Source organism: Lolium rigidum, chromosome 1 (assembly GCF_022539505.1).
Source record: "Lolium rigidum isolate FL_2022 chromosome 1, APGP_CSIRO_Lrig_0.1, whole genome shotgun sequence".
In the NCBI taxonomy this organism is placed as follows: Eukaryota; Viridiplantae; Streptophyta; class Magnoliopsida; order Poales; family Poaceae; genus Lolium; species Lolium rigidum.
This window is the reverse complement of record NC_061508.1, coordinates 37,029,964-37,044,343: the sequence shown is the minus strand read 5'-3', so window position 1 is coordinate 37,044,343 and position 14,380 is coordinate 37,029,964. Positions and strand designations below refer to the sequence as shown.

The window sequence follows — 14,380 nt, the reverse complement described above, 5'->3', positions numbered from 1 at the left end:
AGGGAAGCCGTTTAATATAGCTCTGCTCTTTAGATCTATTCAGAGCTCGTCTAACTTTGCTATTACAAAGTCAGGAACCTGACTTAGGCCATCTCCACCGCACAACACAGATCAAAGGGTTCTCCTCCTCCTAGTACTAGTTGGTCCTCAGCTGAACCAAGTCCTCCCGATCGAATGAAGCGGTTCCTGCTCTGCCTCCCATCGCCGGAATTCCCCAATCGCCACCGACGCGCCGCCATGGCCACACCGCCGTCTCGCCCCGCCCCGCCCTGACGCAGTGACCTCCGCCCGCCCCAACGCGGCGAGGAATTCCACGCGGCGACCTGTGCCCCCGCCCCGACGCGGCGATCTCTGCCCGCCCCGGCTCCAGCCTCCCGACGTCGTCGACTGGCGCCATGGCCGCTGTACGGGCCAGCCTCCCCGCACGATTCCGGTGTTCCCCACCTCCCTCTCCCGCCCCAGGTCCCCTAGGACTCCCGTCACCGGCGACCTATGTGCTCGTCGGAACCTTGTACAAAGGTACAAATCATGTATAACCTGCAATTTCCATTGCAACTGACTGACTATTTAGATGAGTTAGGCATATTGGTCAGTAACACTGCAGATTGTATTTTCACTTGACATTGCATATTGGTTCACCAAAATAGATTCATACAATGCATATTGGTTCAACAAAATAGCTGGCCCAAAATAGATTCAGAGTAACTCTGCCACTCGACACTATCAAAATATGTCATCTCCAATTGAAGGTCCAAAGCTAGGCATGTTGAGTAATTGAGTAAAATTTGTAATGCTTTCATATCCATGCGAGTCTTCTTGTAAAGTTCGCTCCGCTGGTTCATTTCCTTTTGTCTTAGGCTCCTTTTTGCCACGCTTTTTCCCCTGCTATATGTGACAATTTAGACAGTGGATTAAATTACATTTGAATCATATAATGTGTGATTCATATACCTTAGATAATGGTGCAGTACTTGTAGTTGGTCCTATCTTTTTTCCTTTGCGCCGCCTTTCAGTCCAACTTACCCTTCTTTTAGAACCTTTGTCTTGCTTATTGACCTCTTTTTTCTTTAGACGTGCATCAGCCAACGAATCATTTTGTGCTTCTGGTGTAGTCACTTGAGAATTCAATAGATTGTTTGATGCTGTAGTAGTCACTTGAGCATTCAACAATAACCCTTTCACTTTCTTTCTAAGGCTATCAAGTGTATTTTCAATCAAAGTACAACATTCTTCAGAATTGGATGCTTCGGTCACCAAGTCATAAAATTTGTGAGATAGGAAATTTGTGCGGTGAACAGCATCTAACTTTGGATCAGCAACTACAATCCTTCCATGACTATCTTGAACTACCCCTGCTCGTGCTTCTCTAGTCCACCGCTTCAAAATATAGTGTTCCGGAAGTAACTTAACATTCATCAAATCAAGGACTTTCAAAGCATGTGCACACAATACTCCTAGTCTCTCAAACTGACCACAATCACATGATGCTATTTGTTCCAAACGGTTTCCTTTAACTTTCCATTCTTCTTGAAATCTTGGTTGCTCAAAAGGATAACCAATTTTCACCATGTATTTAGTTGGTTCATCTAGTGCTTCAGCGCATGCTGCCAAAGATCTTTTGTATTCCTTCTGAAAAAACTCAAATATAACAGGGGTATAGAGCTTGCTGACTTGCACCAACATTGGAGTTTCCATTCTGATTTTTGGTAAGTACATCCTAGAATTAAATTCTGAATTGACCTCAACATCCCCTTTTACTTTGACAGCTCTTTCAAAATGCTGGAAGAATCGGACAATATCTAAATTTGACTTCAAATGATGCTTCAAGTCATTGTTGAGACTCTCACTTAATTGTGTGCTCCTCATACCCAAGGTAAAGGCATTCTTCATGAAACATTCAGCCCACTTCTCTCTTACTTTGTAAATACTATCCAACCAAGTCTGCGTTGGCACTTGACCTCTCATATTTTGAAAAGCTTCTTCAAATTCTTCTTGGTGCCCATGTTCATACATACAAGCACTAAAGTCGGCAAGAAGAGTTGATTCTTCATCCATATAACTAGATAAATGTTTGACAGCATTTTGCATAATGTGAAAAGTACACAATCCATGCCGTGCTTCTACAAAAACATGCCCAACTGCCTTTCCCATTGCTTGATCTTGATCGGTGTATATGGTTCTGTTATCACCAGAATTTGACCGGATCAGAGGTGGGCCGCGATGGAAGATGGGCTTGAAGATTATACATAGAATAAATACATGAATCGGCCTTGTATACAAAGTTTGGGCTAGTTTGCCCGTGTATCTGTAACATAGTAGGATACGTGTCGGTTAGATAGAGTTTGGCTCGTGCCCGGTTGGGATTATTCCCACGATAGAAAGTCTACGGACTATAAATATGTATCTAGGGTTTATGAAATAAACAACAATCACGTTCACCACAAACCAATCTAGGCGCATCGCCAACTCCCTTGTCTCGAGGGTTTCTTCCGGGTAAGCATCATGCTGCCTAGATCGCATCTTGCGATCTAGGCAGCACACGTTTATTCGTCGTTCATGCGTTGCTCATGCTGAAGCCTTTTTGATGGCGAGCAACATAGTTATCATAGATGTGTTAGGGTTAGCATTGTTCATCGTATCATATGCTGTCGTCGTGCAACCCTTAGACGTCTAGCCGTCCTTGCACCTATCTTAGGTGTAAGGGCGGCACCCCGCTTGGTCATTATTTAGTAGATCCGATCCGTTATGATTGCTCCTTGTTCTTCAAGGATTAGTTTAATATCTGCATAGTTAGGTCTTACAAACGGGTTGAAGGATCCGGTGGCGCGTAGGGTGTAGTTTGCTAGCCCTAGACGGGATGTTCCGAGGATCAACTTCGTGTTGGTTTTTAGGCCTTGTCTAGGGTCGGTTTACGATCACCGTGCGTGGCCGCCGAGCTCAATCACGAGTAGGATGTTCCGATTATGCGGTGAAAACCCTAAATCGTAGTAGGTTGTTTTAGCTTTATTTTGATCAAGCAGGACCACCATCTGATCGTACACCTCATACGGATCATGGGTGGATCGGCTCCTTGAGTCGATTCACAGGATAACCTGAGAGCCGATCGAGGCTCGTATTTAATGTTTACGTGTATGCCATGCAGGAAACTAAGCGATGCACATCCAACACCTTCCTGACCAGGTATAGGTCAGGTGGCACGCCCTTGCACCAGCATCGGACGTGCGTGCCGAGTCTTTGCGGGCCGTCGCTCGGAGGGACCAGGGCCAGCCGCAGTCCTGGGAGCCTCCCGGCTCTACCGTGTTGCCCGTCGCTGCTCGCCGGTGGGTTTCTGACCGCAACACATTCTGGCACGCCCGGTGGGACTATCTTCGACATCACCTGCATCGCCATCTACATTTGAGATGGCGGAAGGCACTCCAGTCACGTACGAGGATCTGACCGAGGAGCTCAAGAAGAAGCATGACGAGGTCAAAGCGATCCTCGAAGCCGACCTCATCGGCTCTTTTCACAGAACCCGCTCACACGGCATCAGGTGGAAAGGGTTCTCACCTATCTGCGTCAGGAGATTAACTTCATGGTAGCTCATTCGCTGCACCGCCATTCTGAGAGCCTGGTGAACACTTTGGAGCGTGTCGCTCTTCGCGTGATCCAGGAAATCATGAGGCATCAGTACTCTCCGTCAGGACCAGCTCCGGGGACTCACCAAGGAGAGATGCCACTCCAGTCCCGTCCACCGCTGCCATTTGCGTTGGCAGCACCAGAAGTGCCGAATTCACCGGCATACGTCGTCTACAAGATCGGTGGTGACCCTAGTGACTACCAGTTCTTGCATGAGGCGCCTAAGGAGATCCCTCACGGATACACATGCACATACGTGCCAGACTGCAGTAACTGGGCACTCACGAACCAGGCTGCAACAGCAGGGACTTCTGGAACAGCAGGAGGAACTTCGGGAACATATCTTGAGAAGCAGACGTGGCTAGCTAAGTATGCCACTCTGACGAACCTCCAGAGCTCAGCTCCTGCAGTTGGCTCAGAACTGGAGAAGCAAGCATGGCTGGCTAAGTATGCCACCCCGGTGAATCTTCAGAGTTCGACGCCTGCAGCCATCACCACGGATCAGATCAGTACAATCTTGAGAGACCAGTTCGGCATGGTGCCGAAAAGGAGGGCAATCGGCTATTCCAAGCCGTACCCCAACGAGTACGAGTTGATCCCACTACCACCCAAATATCGGCTCCCTGAATTCTCCAAATTTAGTGGATCAGATGGTTCCAGCTCAATCGAGCATGTGAGCCGATATTTGGCACAGCTGGGCATGATCTCAGCATCAGACGAGCTGCGTGTGAGGTTCTTCGCACAGTCCCTCACAGGATCGGCTTTCGGGTGGTACACATCGCTGCCACCAGACTCAATCCGGACTTGGAAGCAGCTGGAGGAGCAGTTCCACATGCAGTATCACTCAGAGGCTTCCGAGGCTGGAATTGCCGATCTAGCACAAGTACGACAGAAGCGCGGAGAAACGGTGTCAGAATACATCCAGCGCTTCAGAAACGTTAGGAACCGATGCTATTCGGCTCGTGTGACTGAAAAAGAAGCGATCGAGTTGGCGGTGGTGGGTCTCGCATCACCGATCAAGGACGTGGCCTCCCAAGCAGACTACCCTTCACTGGCGCACATGGTGCAGAAGCTGTCAGCATATGAACAGCGCCACCCAGATGTATACCAGGATAAATTCAAGCGTGCGGTGGTCCTGGTTGAGGCGGATGAAGATGAAGGCTCTGCGGGAGATCAAGAGGTAGCAGTGGCTGAATGGACTCGGGGGTCAAGCCCCGTGTCCTGTAAGTGGGTTAAGCCACAAGGTCCTCCAAGAGGGTTTGACTTCGATGTCACCGAGGCTGAGCAAATTTTCGACCTCTTACTTAAGGAGAAGCAGCTAAGGTTACCCGAAGGCCACAAGATCCCCACGGTGCAGGAGCTGAACGGAAAGCCATACTGCAAGTGGCATAACACGTTCACCCATGCCACCAACGACTGCAGGGTGTGGCGTCAGCAGGTCCAAATGGCGATAGAACAAGGGCGTCTAATTTTCAACCAGTACGCCATGAAGGTTGACACACACCCCTTCCCCGCCGTTAACATGGTGGAGTGCACTTACCATGGAGGGTGCCAGCCAGGATTCTCGTGCAACATCAACATGGTAGGACCCGGGCACCACTCTGGTAAGGACGGAGACGAGGGCAGCTGCTCTCATAGCAAGGACACAGAGGAAGCCGTTCCACGCGATCGGCTCCGTCACGATGGCAAGCGCTACATCACAGAGGGAGAAGTGAGGAACGTAAGATATCAGCGACCTCTCTCTAATCACCTCCTCAACAAGTATGTGAGTCAATACGACCAACGCCGACGATACAACAGCGAGGACGAAAGGGATCGTCTGGCTAGGGATGCCAGGAGACATCGTCGGCATGATCGCGACGAGGAGAGATATGAGTGCCACGCCAAGGAAAAGTCGAGAGAGCAAGACGACGTGGATAGGCACTGGGACTGTCCCTTCTTCGGACACTCGCTGGGATTCAGGAATGAGCCGATTGCCTACAATCGGCAACTGCCCAGAATGTAGACAGAAGAAGAAGGATGCAGCTAACGTGTCCGTATTCAAACGTCTAGGACCTCTCCCGCCTCGGAACAAGCACGCTGAGTCCTCTCGGGTAGAAGATCTCGAGGAATTAGAAGACGGTGATGAAGAAGAAGATAAGTACCACCGGCCAAGGTGGTGCCCTGATGGACTCAGCCGTTCCCAAAAGCGTAGGGTTCAGCGACTACGTGGTTTGGAGGAAGCCGAGAGGTTATACACCTGCACACGTTGAGGAAGGCGCGGCCTGATCTGGCCGCGAAAATTCAGCGAACCCTGGACGAAGAAGGTCGGCCACAAAGGAAAGAGTGGCGCCCCAGACAAAAGAAAGCCGATGATGAGACATCGGCTGGCACAAACATGGTGTTCATCCTGCCGACGGAGTTTAGTGCTCCGAGGATTAGACGAAGCACTCGTGGCACAACTTGATCGCGGCCCACGGCCGGTTATCTTTGAGAAGCCACGAGAAAGAAGCTACGGACACCCGAAGGCCTTGTACTTGCGAGGCTATATCAATGGGCAGCCTGTCAACAAGATGTCGGTGGACACCGGAGCGGCAGTCAACATTATGCCATACTCCATGCTACGTCGGTTGGGACGCTCTAGCTCGGATCTGATCAAGACCAATGTGACACTGAGCGATTTCAACGGCCAAGCATCTGACGCCCAAGGTGTTCTGAACGTGGATCTGACCGTAGGAAGGAAACCCATCCCTACGACGTTCTTTATTATCGACAGCAAAAGCACCTATGCTGTCCTGCTAGGAAGAGATTGGATCCACGCCAACTGTTGCATTCCATCCACAATGCACCAATGCTTAATACAGTGGGATGGAGATGAAGTAGAGGTCGTCCACGCAGATGATTCAACCGAGATATCAACGGCTGGCATGAACGTTTGGGAGACAACAGGCCAAGAGCCAGTCTCAGGCATCAATTTGGACGACTGCGAGCGAATCGACGTGACAAAGGACGGGGTGAGGCTGGTCTTATCCACCGGCCTAACCGTGTAACAAGAGCAACATCCATGAACAAACGTGGCGATGCCGATCCGTGTGATCGGCCCCGAAGATCTATGGAGGAACATTATAAACCTTCATTGAGCGATTCAATCAACATGGAGGCCGATTCCAACAATCGGCCAAAATTATCCTCACCATACGTTGCCTGTGTTCAACGTCGATCTAATGGGCAGCGGTTTTACGTCGGCTGATGAGCTGGAAGAAGTCAACATTGGTCCTAACGAAGCCGACATTCAAATACAGTGCCTTGGCTAGCTACAGAGCCGATATCCGCAGTTACCTGGCAGATTCGGCTCGGGGGGCACCTAATCAGATGAACATGTGCGATGCATGTGCAGTGAAATATTGGGGGCCGATAGAAAAATCGGCCAGTAAAAAAAAATTACACAAGGTACAGCCGATGCACGGACATCGACTTTAGAGCTAAGGAACAAAGCCGATGCACAGCCCTCAGCGGCAGTAAGCCGATTTCGGTGCCAGAACCTTCTCTTCGAGGATTTCCAACCCTGTACTGTCAGAAGCGTCAGTTTTTGGCATCCAACCCAGCCTTTTGGCTCATTAAGCCGCTGGTGTTTCGTCTACGATATCGGCTTTCAACGGAAGGAAAGGTGATCGATGGTGGCAAGTTTGGCTGGCTCTGTGTGGTGGTTTTCTCCGTTTTGCGCGAGCATAGGTCCATTTGTCTGAACTGTGTGTCCTCACCGCCGTTCTCGCCTTGACTGAGGCTCGGGGGGCAGCTGATTTGGTGAATGCTCTGTTTTTAGAAGCCGATTGGGGTTTCATCGGCTAGCCCGCCATCATAACCCTCTTCCAAGGTGGTGAGTTGTTGCAAAAGAAGACCACTAGAGCTGCTGAAAGGAATTTGAAAGGGAAAGCCATCATCATCTACACGGTCAGGGCCGTTCCTGTTGATGCAAAAGATAAAGCAAGGCGCTATGTTCGAACAATAAGGAGTGGTTAAGGATCACCTTCAGGACTGAGACCATAGCATGGGCGTTGGATGAGGATGCTTTGAGTCCGTTGCGATTACTGAACCTGCGCGATTGACATCTGAGGTTCATGTGGCCGTGGGTTTGATCTGTTCAAACGGCGATTTGGGGATTTGAGTTTTGCTCTTTCAGATAAGTCGCAGGTTACCATTTGAAAAGACGATAGAGTTGGCCTTGCTCGCGTTTTATGGCAAGGGCCGATGCGCTGCCATCGGCTCTTAATGTGTTGACTCACTTTAATCGGCAAAGTTGGAAAAGGGACAGAATCAGCTGAGAAATGTCTTCTTCATTAATAAAAGAGGATTTTTACAATGAAGAGCCGATTGCTCAAGAAAGGAAGAACAAAAGAAGAGCCGATTGCTCAGGAACTACTAATCCTACATTGCTAATCCTCGCTGGCCTCATCGTCGGCATCGGAGCTGCCGTCGGCGCTACTTCCGGAGAATTCCTCGTCGCTGCTGCCCCAGCCCTCGGCCGGAGCCTCTTCTTCCTCGTCATCATCATCATCCTCGCTGTCCGCCCAAGCGCGGAAGCGCTTCGCCGGCGGATACCCAGCGGAAGAGGAGGAATTATCCTCCTCCTCTTCCTCTCCTTCCTCGTCATCATCATCGTCCTCGCTGTCCGCCCACGCGCGGGAGCGCTTCGCCGGCGGATACCCGGCGGAGGAGGAGGAATCATCCTCCTCCTCTTCCTCCTCTACTTCTTCTTCTTCCTCCTCCTTGTCGGAGGAGGTGGGGTTCGTCCAGGAGTGGAGGTCGTCTTCACTCTCGCTCTTCAGCTCCCCTTCGATGAGGAACTCGAGGTCGTCCTCCCCATCGGTCAGAGGTAAGTCACCATCTGACCCGACGAATGCTTCGGGTGGGCCATATGGTATGTGGTCAAAGTTCCACTCCTGCTCGCTCGAGGAGGAAGATTGGAAGGAGAGGCCTGAGGAGATAGAGGAAGAGGAAGACATTGCTACAGGGAAAGAGGGTATTTTGGGTGCTGATGGACAGAGCAGAGCAAGGGGATGAAGTGGCGAACCGTTCGGCACAGATAAATAAAGGGGGGTATAGTGGAGATTTAATGCCATGACGGTTCTCGAGGACATGATGCCGAATCTGTCAATTCACGCAGAGAAGCTGAGAAGGCGAGGCAACATGATGAAAGATTCTGCGGCAGTTCTGCTCTGCTACGACATGACCCGACGAAGAAAAAAACAGAGTGATTTTGGAATTGTCATTTCCAAAACCAGGGGGGCATGTTTTATCACCAGAATTTGACCGGATCAGAGGTGGGCCGCGATGGAAGATGGGCTTGAAGATTATACATAGAAGAAATACATGAATCGGCCTTGTATACAAAGTTTGGGCTAGTTTGCCCGTGTATACGTAACATAGTAGGATACGTGTCGGTTAGATAGAGTTTGGCTCGTGCCCGGTTGGGATTATTCCCACGATAGAAAGTCTACGGACTATAAATATGTATCTAGGGTTTATGAAATAAACAACAATCACGTTCACCACAAACCAATCTAGGCGCATCGCCAACTCCCTTGTCTGGAGGGTTTCTTCCGGGTAAGCATCATGCTGCCTAGATCGCATCTTGCGATCTAGGCAGCACACGTTTATTCGTCGTTCATGCGTTGCTCGTGCTGAAGCCTTTTTGATGGCGAGCAACGTAGTTATCATAGATGTGTTATGGTTAGCATTGTTCATCGTATCATATGCTGTCGTCGTGCAACCCTTAGACGTCTAGCCGTCCTTGCACCTATCTTAGGTGTAAGGGCGGCACCCCGCTTGATCATTATTTAGTAGATCCGATCCGTTATGATTGCTCCTTGTTCTTCAAGGATTAGTTTAATATCTGCATAGTTAGGCCTTAAAAACGGGTTGAAGGATCCAGTGGCGCGGAGGGTGTAGTTTGCTAGCCCTAGACGAGGATGTTCCGAGGATCAACTTCGTGTTGGTTTTTAGGCCTTGTCTAGGGTCGGTTTACGATCACCGTGCGTGGCCGCCAGGCTCAATCACGAGTAGGATGTTCCGATTATGCGGTGAAAACCCTAAATCGTAGTAGGTTGTTTTAGCTTTATTTTGATCAAGCGGGACCACCATCTGATCGTACACCTCGTACGGATCATGGGTGGATCGGCTCCTTGAGCCGATTCACAGGACAACCTGAGAGCCGATCGAGGCTCGTATTTAATGTTTACGTGTATGCCATGCGGGAAACTAAGCGAGGCACATCCAACACCTTCCCGACCAGGTATAGGTCGGGTGGCACGCCCTTGCACCAGCATCGGACGTGCGTGCCGAGTCTTTGCGGGCCGTCGCTCGGAGGGACCAGGGCCAGCCGCAGTCCTGGGAGCCTCCCGGCTCTACCGTGTTGCCCGTCGCTGCTCGCCGGTGGGTTTCTGACCGCAACAGGTTCTAGGTTGCTTTTGGTTATGTATTGATAAGAAAGTAGCGAACAACCATTTGAAAGACTCATATGTCTCATCATAGAGAAGACAAGCACCAAAGATAACAGTTTCTCTAAAATGGTTGAAACCAACAAACACACCAAACGGCCTATTTTCCTTGTTTGTTCCAAAAGTGGTGTCAAATGTTATCACATCACCAAAATGAGCATAATCAATAATCATCTTGGCATCAGCCCAGAAAATGTTTGTTATCTTTTCCTCACAGTCTAGCTGAAAATCATGTTTGAATGATGTATTCTCTACAGCCTTGTCTTGAAAATATTTTAACATACTGCCCGCTTCACCATACTTAAGGTCTCTTTGGCGCTTAGTTCTCAAATGATTTCTGTGATCTCGGGGAGTGTAGCTGAGGTTAGATGTTCCACCAACTCGTCGACTAGCAAACTCGTGAGCAAGTTTTGGTGCAATACCCGAGTCATCAGCAATTTCTATTTCAAACGCCTGCACTTCAGAGATCATTCGTTGTGATGGCAGTAGGTGGCATGCTTCTGGCAATTGAAGTATGTGGTTATGTTCAAGAAAGATTTGAGATATTGCCCAAGTTTCAGTCTCACGGTTGAACGAAAGGATCATACGAACCGGGCATTCAGTTCTAGTTTCAGCTCGAGGATTCTTAACCATAGGATCTCTTTTATCTACTAACTTTTTACCCTCTTTGGAACAAACAAACTTGCAGGACGTGAATTTACCATCAAATTTGCTTTTGTTTTTGTACCTCTATCTGATGCTGAACCCTGTCCTTCCTCCATAATACCCCCAAAACTTCCGAGCCTCGACTAGGGTGCTAAATATCATGCCAACCTGAGGTATCCAAGTAGGTAGTACATTTTCTCTGTAGAATACACAAGTTAAGCAAGAGATCTATCATTTAAGTGTAGAAACAACAAGAAGCAAGCACAATTGAAAACAAGAGCTGCTACTTAATTGAAAAAGGGACATGCATCTAGAAATCTGTAAAAAGAACAAGCACTTTTTGGAAAAACGAAATATTTATTCTCACTTACTTGTTTGAATCTGGATTGGATTGATTCTCCATTAGTGATTCACTGTTGCAGCTCTGAATATTTAGCAAATCATAGCCTGGCTTTTCTAATCTAGATGCTTATGTTGGTAGGAAAGGAGCTGAGAGAAAGGAGAAGGAGAAAGTACGGGAGGAGCAAGAGTGTGCCTTTTGTTTTTGGCGCCAACTGAGCCAAGGATGTGGCCCTAGTGGTCATATTTTGGCGCCAAACCCAGCAGGAAGTTTGTTCTGTTCCCTCCACAACAAAACAACAGCTGCAGTTAGTACTAGGAGGAGGAGAACCCTTTGATCTGTGTTGTGCAGTGGAGATGGCCTAAGTCAGGTTCCTGACTTTGTAATAGCAAAGTTAGACGAGCTGGTTCCGATATCTATGCCGATGTTCCGCTGTGCATGCCCATTCTCTACAGGGAGAGAAGGATACTATGTTCCGCTGTGCACGCCATGTTATTTCACCGTGCGGTTTAATATCGACGTGGCAGGTCAACGCTGGAAGCATGGCACCCTTGACTCGGGCTCCGTACCGTTTAACATGGCGCCCCTTTCCCGGGCGTTATACGAAGGGGTTATTTGGTGATATAGTTTCCGACTGAGTTCATTTTGTGAATTTCTTTGCCACCAAGGTCTGTTTTGTCGATTTTGCCCCCACACTACCTTGGCTACGGCACTGGTAAAGAACAAATGATTAGCAGCCTCCACATTCTCAAACAGAACAATTAGGAGGTCCGGTCCATTTTCTTTTCGTCATATTCTCTCTAGTTAGAATAGCATGGTGCTGTATTTGACATAACAAAATCTTGATTTTCAGTGGTGTGTTAAACTTCCAAATATGTTTACTATGTTTTTTAATGGGAAAGTACCCTAGCCTCTGCAAATATCCTTACCATGTGCTCCAACGCATATTCCTTTCCAACAAATGATAAACATGAGCTGTAGAAAAACCTCTTGTTTAGGGGCGTATATATAGGATGTGATTGGTGAAAAGAGAGAGGTGGAACCACATTGGGATATTTTGGTTTGGCTCTGTTCCTCGACCATTCGGGGACGGATATTTTGGCCCGAAACATTCAGGATGTGTGCTCAGGCACTGTTCAAACAACGCCGCTTGAAATGAACAGTGAAGTTGATGAACTCGAAGCGAACAAGCAACAGTACCCACGCCTCTACAAAACCAAGCCCCTGGGGGTTGTAACCGAGACAATGATAGCTACTAGACTAGTTAATCCCCTCCCTTTCCACCAACATTTGCCTTGCCATTGATTGGTTTCTACTTCCTCAGATCTGTTCTTCCATCACCATTTCACCACTACCGCCCGGCGCTGCAGCTTCGTTTCGGTCCCAAGCTGATGGCGTCCGTCCCGGATGTGGACGACGGCTGCGACAAGATCCTGGTGCCGCTCCTCCGCTTCCTGGGCGGGCCATCCCCGTGCAGGCCAGCCGTCGAGAAGGCGGTCATCTCCCACATCGTCGTCCTTTCGACGGCATACATCTCCAGCGACATAGTCGAGCGCTTCGCCGGCCTCGTCCTCGCGTACCTCCACCTGGCCGCCCCTGCGCCGGTGCTGGCCACGGCCGCGTCCTCCGTGTACCCGTTTATCGTTCCGTTCTTTGCTCTTGTCTTAGCGTGGTTCCTAGTCACCGCCGTGCTGCTCGCCGCGTTCTTCTTCCTCGGCGCCGGTAAGCCAGGCACTGGCCCGGGGTCCGTTCAGCTGGAACGTGCTGGGCAAAATCCCCTTTGAGCCCGGAGGTACTGGTGACAAAATAAAGTAAGACTAGTAGCACTACTTCTGTAGAGCTCGTGTGTTAGATTTATTATCCAAATCAGAGTAGTGGTAGCATATCTACATGTGACGCCATGGATGTGCACATCTGAGAGTCTGGACCATGGATAATGGCCGGCGGCGGGCGCACCAGACACGAGTCCCCGCAGTGCGACCACGAGTGGACCAGTCGAGATCCCAGGTGATGCATTCCGTCGCTGTCCATCAACAGGTTCAGCTCCCGCAAGGACTGCGCCACGTCGGCGACGTCAATGGCCGATAAGTTTCCCCGACAAAGCCATTTTCCAACTAGGCTTCGTTGCAAAAGACGAGGCTGTCATTATGTAATCGGCTGTTTGCCCTAGTTACTACTTTAGGCAAGTTTATTGAAATTGAGCTCTTGTCAATGCTCAACCGCATATTAGTTTTTTTATTAGATATGGGAGCATGGTCCCAGCCTCTGCATCAGTAGATGCACACGGTTATCTTTATTTAACCAAACATACCGTACCAGTTTACAAAAGATTCAAAATTGCACTCATAAAAAAGCTAAGGTCGACACATGAATCAACCATAGAAAAATGCAACACAAAGACAGCATATCCATTTGCTAATCTATTAATGTGTCGCCATCCAGTAGCCCGGAAAAAGAAGTCCTGGGCAACCACTAGCATCCGGTGCATCCAGTAACCATACCCTCCCGCTGTTCCAGCGGGAGAAGAAAAACCCTTTGTTGAATCCAATGAGCAGCGCGTCGGATAACCTGCAAAAAATTAGTTTCACTTTATTTGTTAAAGATGATATCATTCCTAGTACTCCAAATGGACCAACATAGAGTAGATACTCCAACACAAATTTTCTGTTTATCCTCATTACGTACACCATTATGTCATTTACCAAACATATTAGTAATATTAGTTGGTGGAGAAATATTATAAGTAAAATAAACCATACCCCAAATAATTTTTACAAAAGGGCAAGCAATAAACAAATTAGTTAATCCCTTCAGATTTGGAGTATGTGAAAGTACTTGTACTTTTGGTGGCTTCATCCCCATGTGCTGCTCTGCTTTGCTGTGGGACTAGTCCCAACCAGAATAAGGTTCTCGTAGTACTAATAACGTCTATCTGTCAAATAAGGATGATAATTTAATACACCAATAATACCTATATTCTATCCGTAAAATTATGGTAGAGCACGGGTATAGCCTTATATCCGTTGTATATATCCATACCTTACTCATTTCTTATTACTTTTTTATGTGACAGGTTCAGTTTATGAGTTAGAATATAAGACTGTAATTTTTATATTTTGATAATTGTTATATACTCAACTACCTGTTATTGAATTGAGAAGATTTAATTTTTATATAAAATTTACTATCATTAAATTAAAATTATGAGTAACTTGTGTACTACTTTATCTGCCCGTCGGGTACCTAATCGGTACGGGTACCTATCGGATATGGGTATGGGTAAACTTTCATACCGTGGATA

At 48.3% G+C, this 14,380-nt stretch overlaps 2 protein-coding genes across 3 annotated transcripts; both read right to left on the bottom strand.

The window, feature by feature from the left end:
* Nucleotides 1-646: 646 nt before the first annotated feature.
* Nucleotides 647-1,706, bottom strand: LOC124671189 (protein FAR1-RELATED SEQUENCE 5-like). 2 transcript variants are annotated; one of them, XM_047207601.1, is made up of 2 exons: nucleotides 952-1,706; nucleotides 647-885 (listed from the first exon to the last, which is right to left on the bottom strand). In XM_047207601.1, the coding sequence occupies exons 1-2, from the start codon at nucleotides 1,693-1,695 to the stop codon at nucleotides 724-726; spliced, it is 906 nt and encodes a 301-aa protein (XP_047063557.1). In that variant the 5' UTR covers nucleotides 1,696-1,706; the 3' UTR covers nucleotides 647-723. The 2 variants fall into 2 exon arrangements, with proteins under 2 accessions (XP_047063557.1, XP_047063565.1); XM_047207609.1 differs by having other exon boundaries at nucleotides 647-882.
* A 48-nt stretch (nucleotides 1,707-1,754) lies between these two features.
* Nucleotides 1,755-11,228, bottom strand: LOC124706724 (protein FAR1-RELATED SEQUENCE 5-like). The gene is made up of 4 exons (XM_047238394.1): nucleotides 11,111-11,228; nucleotides 10,056-10,938; nucleotides 1,823-2,181; nucleotides 1,755-1,779 (listed from the first exon to the last, which is right to left on the bottom strand). Exons 2-4 carry the CDS (start codon nucleotides 10,725-10,727, stop codon nucleotides 1,755-1,757), a joined length of 1,056 nt encoding a protein of 351 aa, XP_047094350.1. The 5' UTR covers nucleotides 10,728-10,938; nucleotides 11,111-11,228.
* Between the last annotated feature and the right edge of the window lie 3,152 nt (nucleotides 11,229-14,380).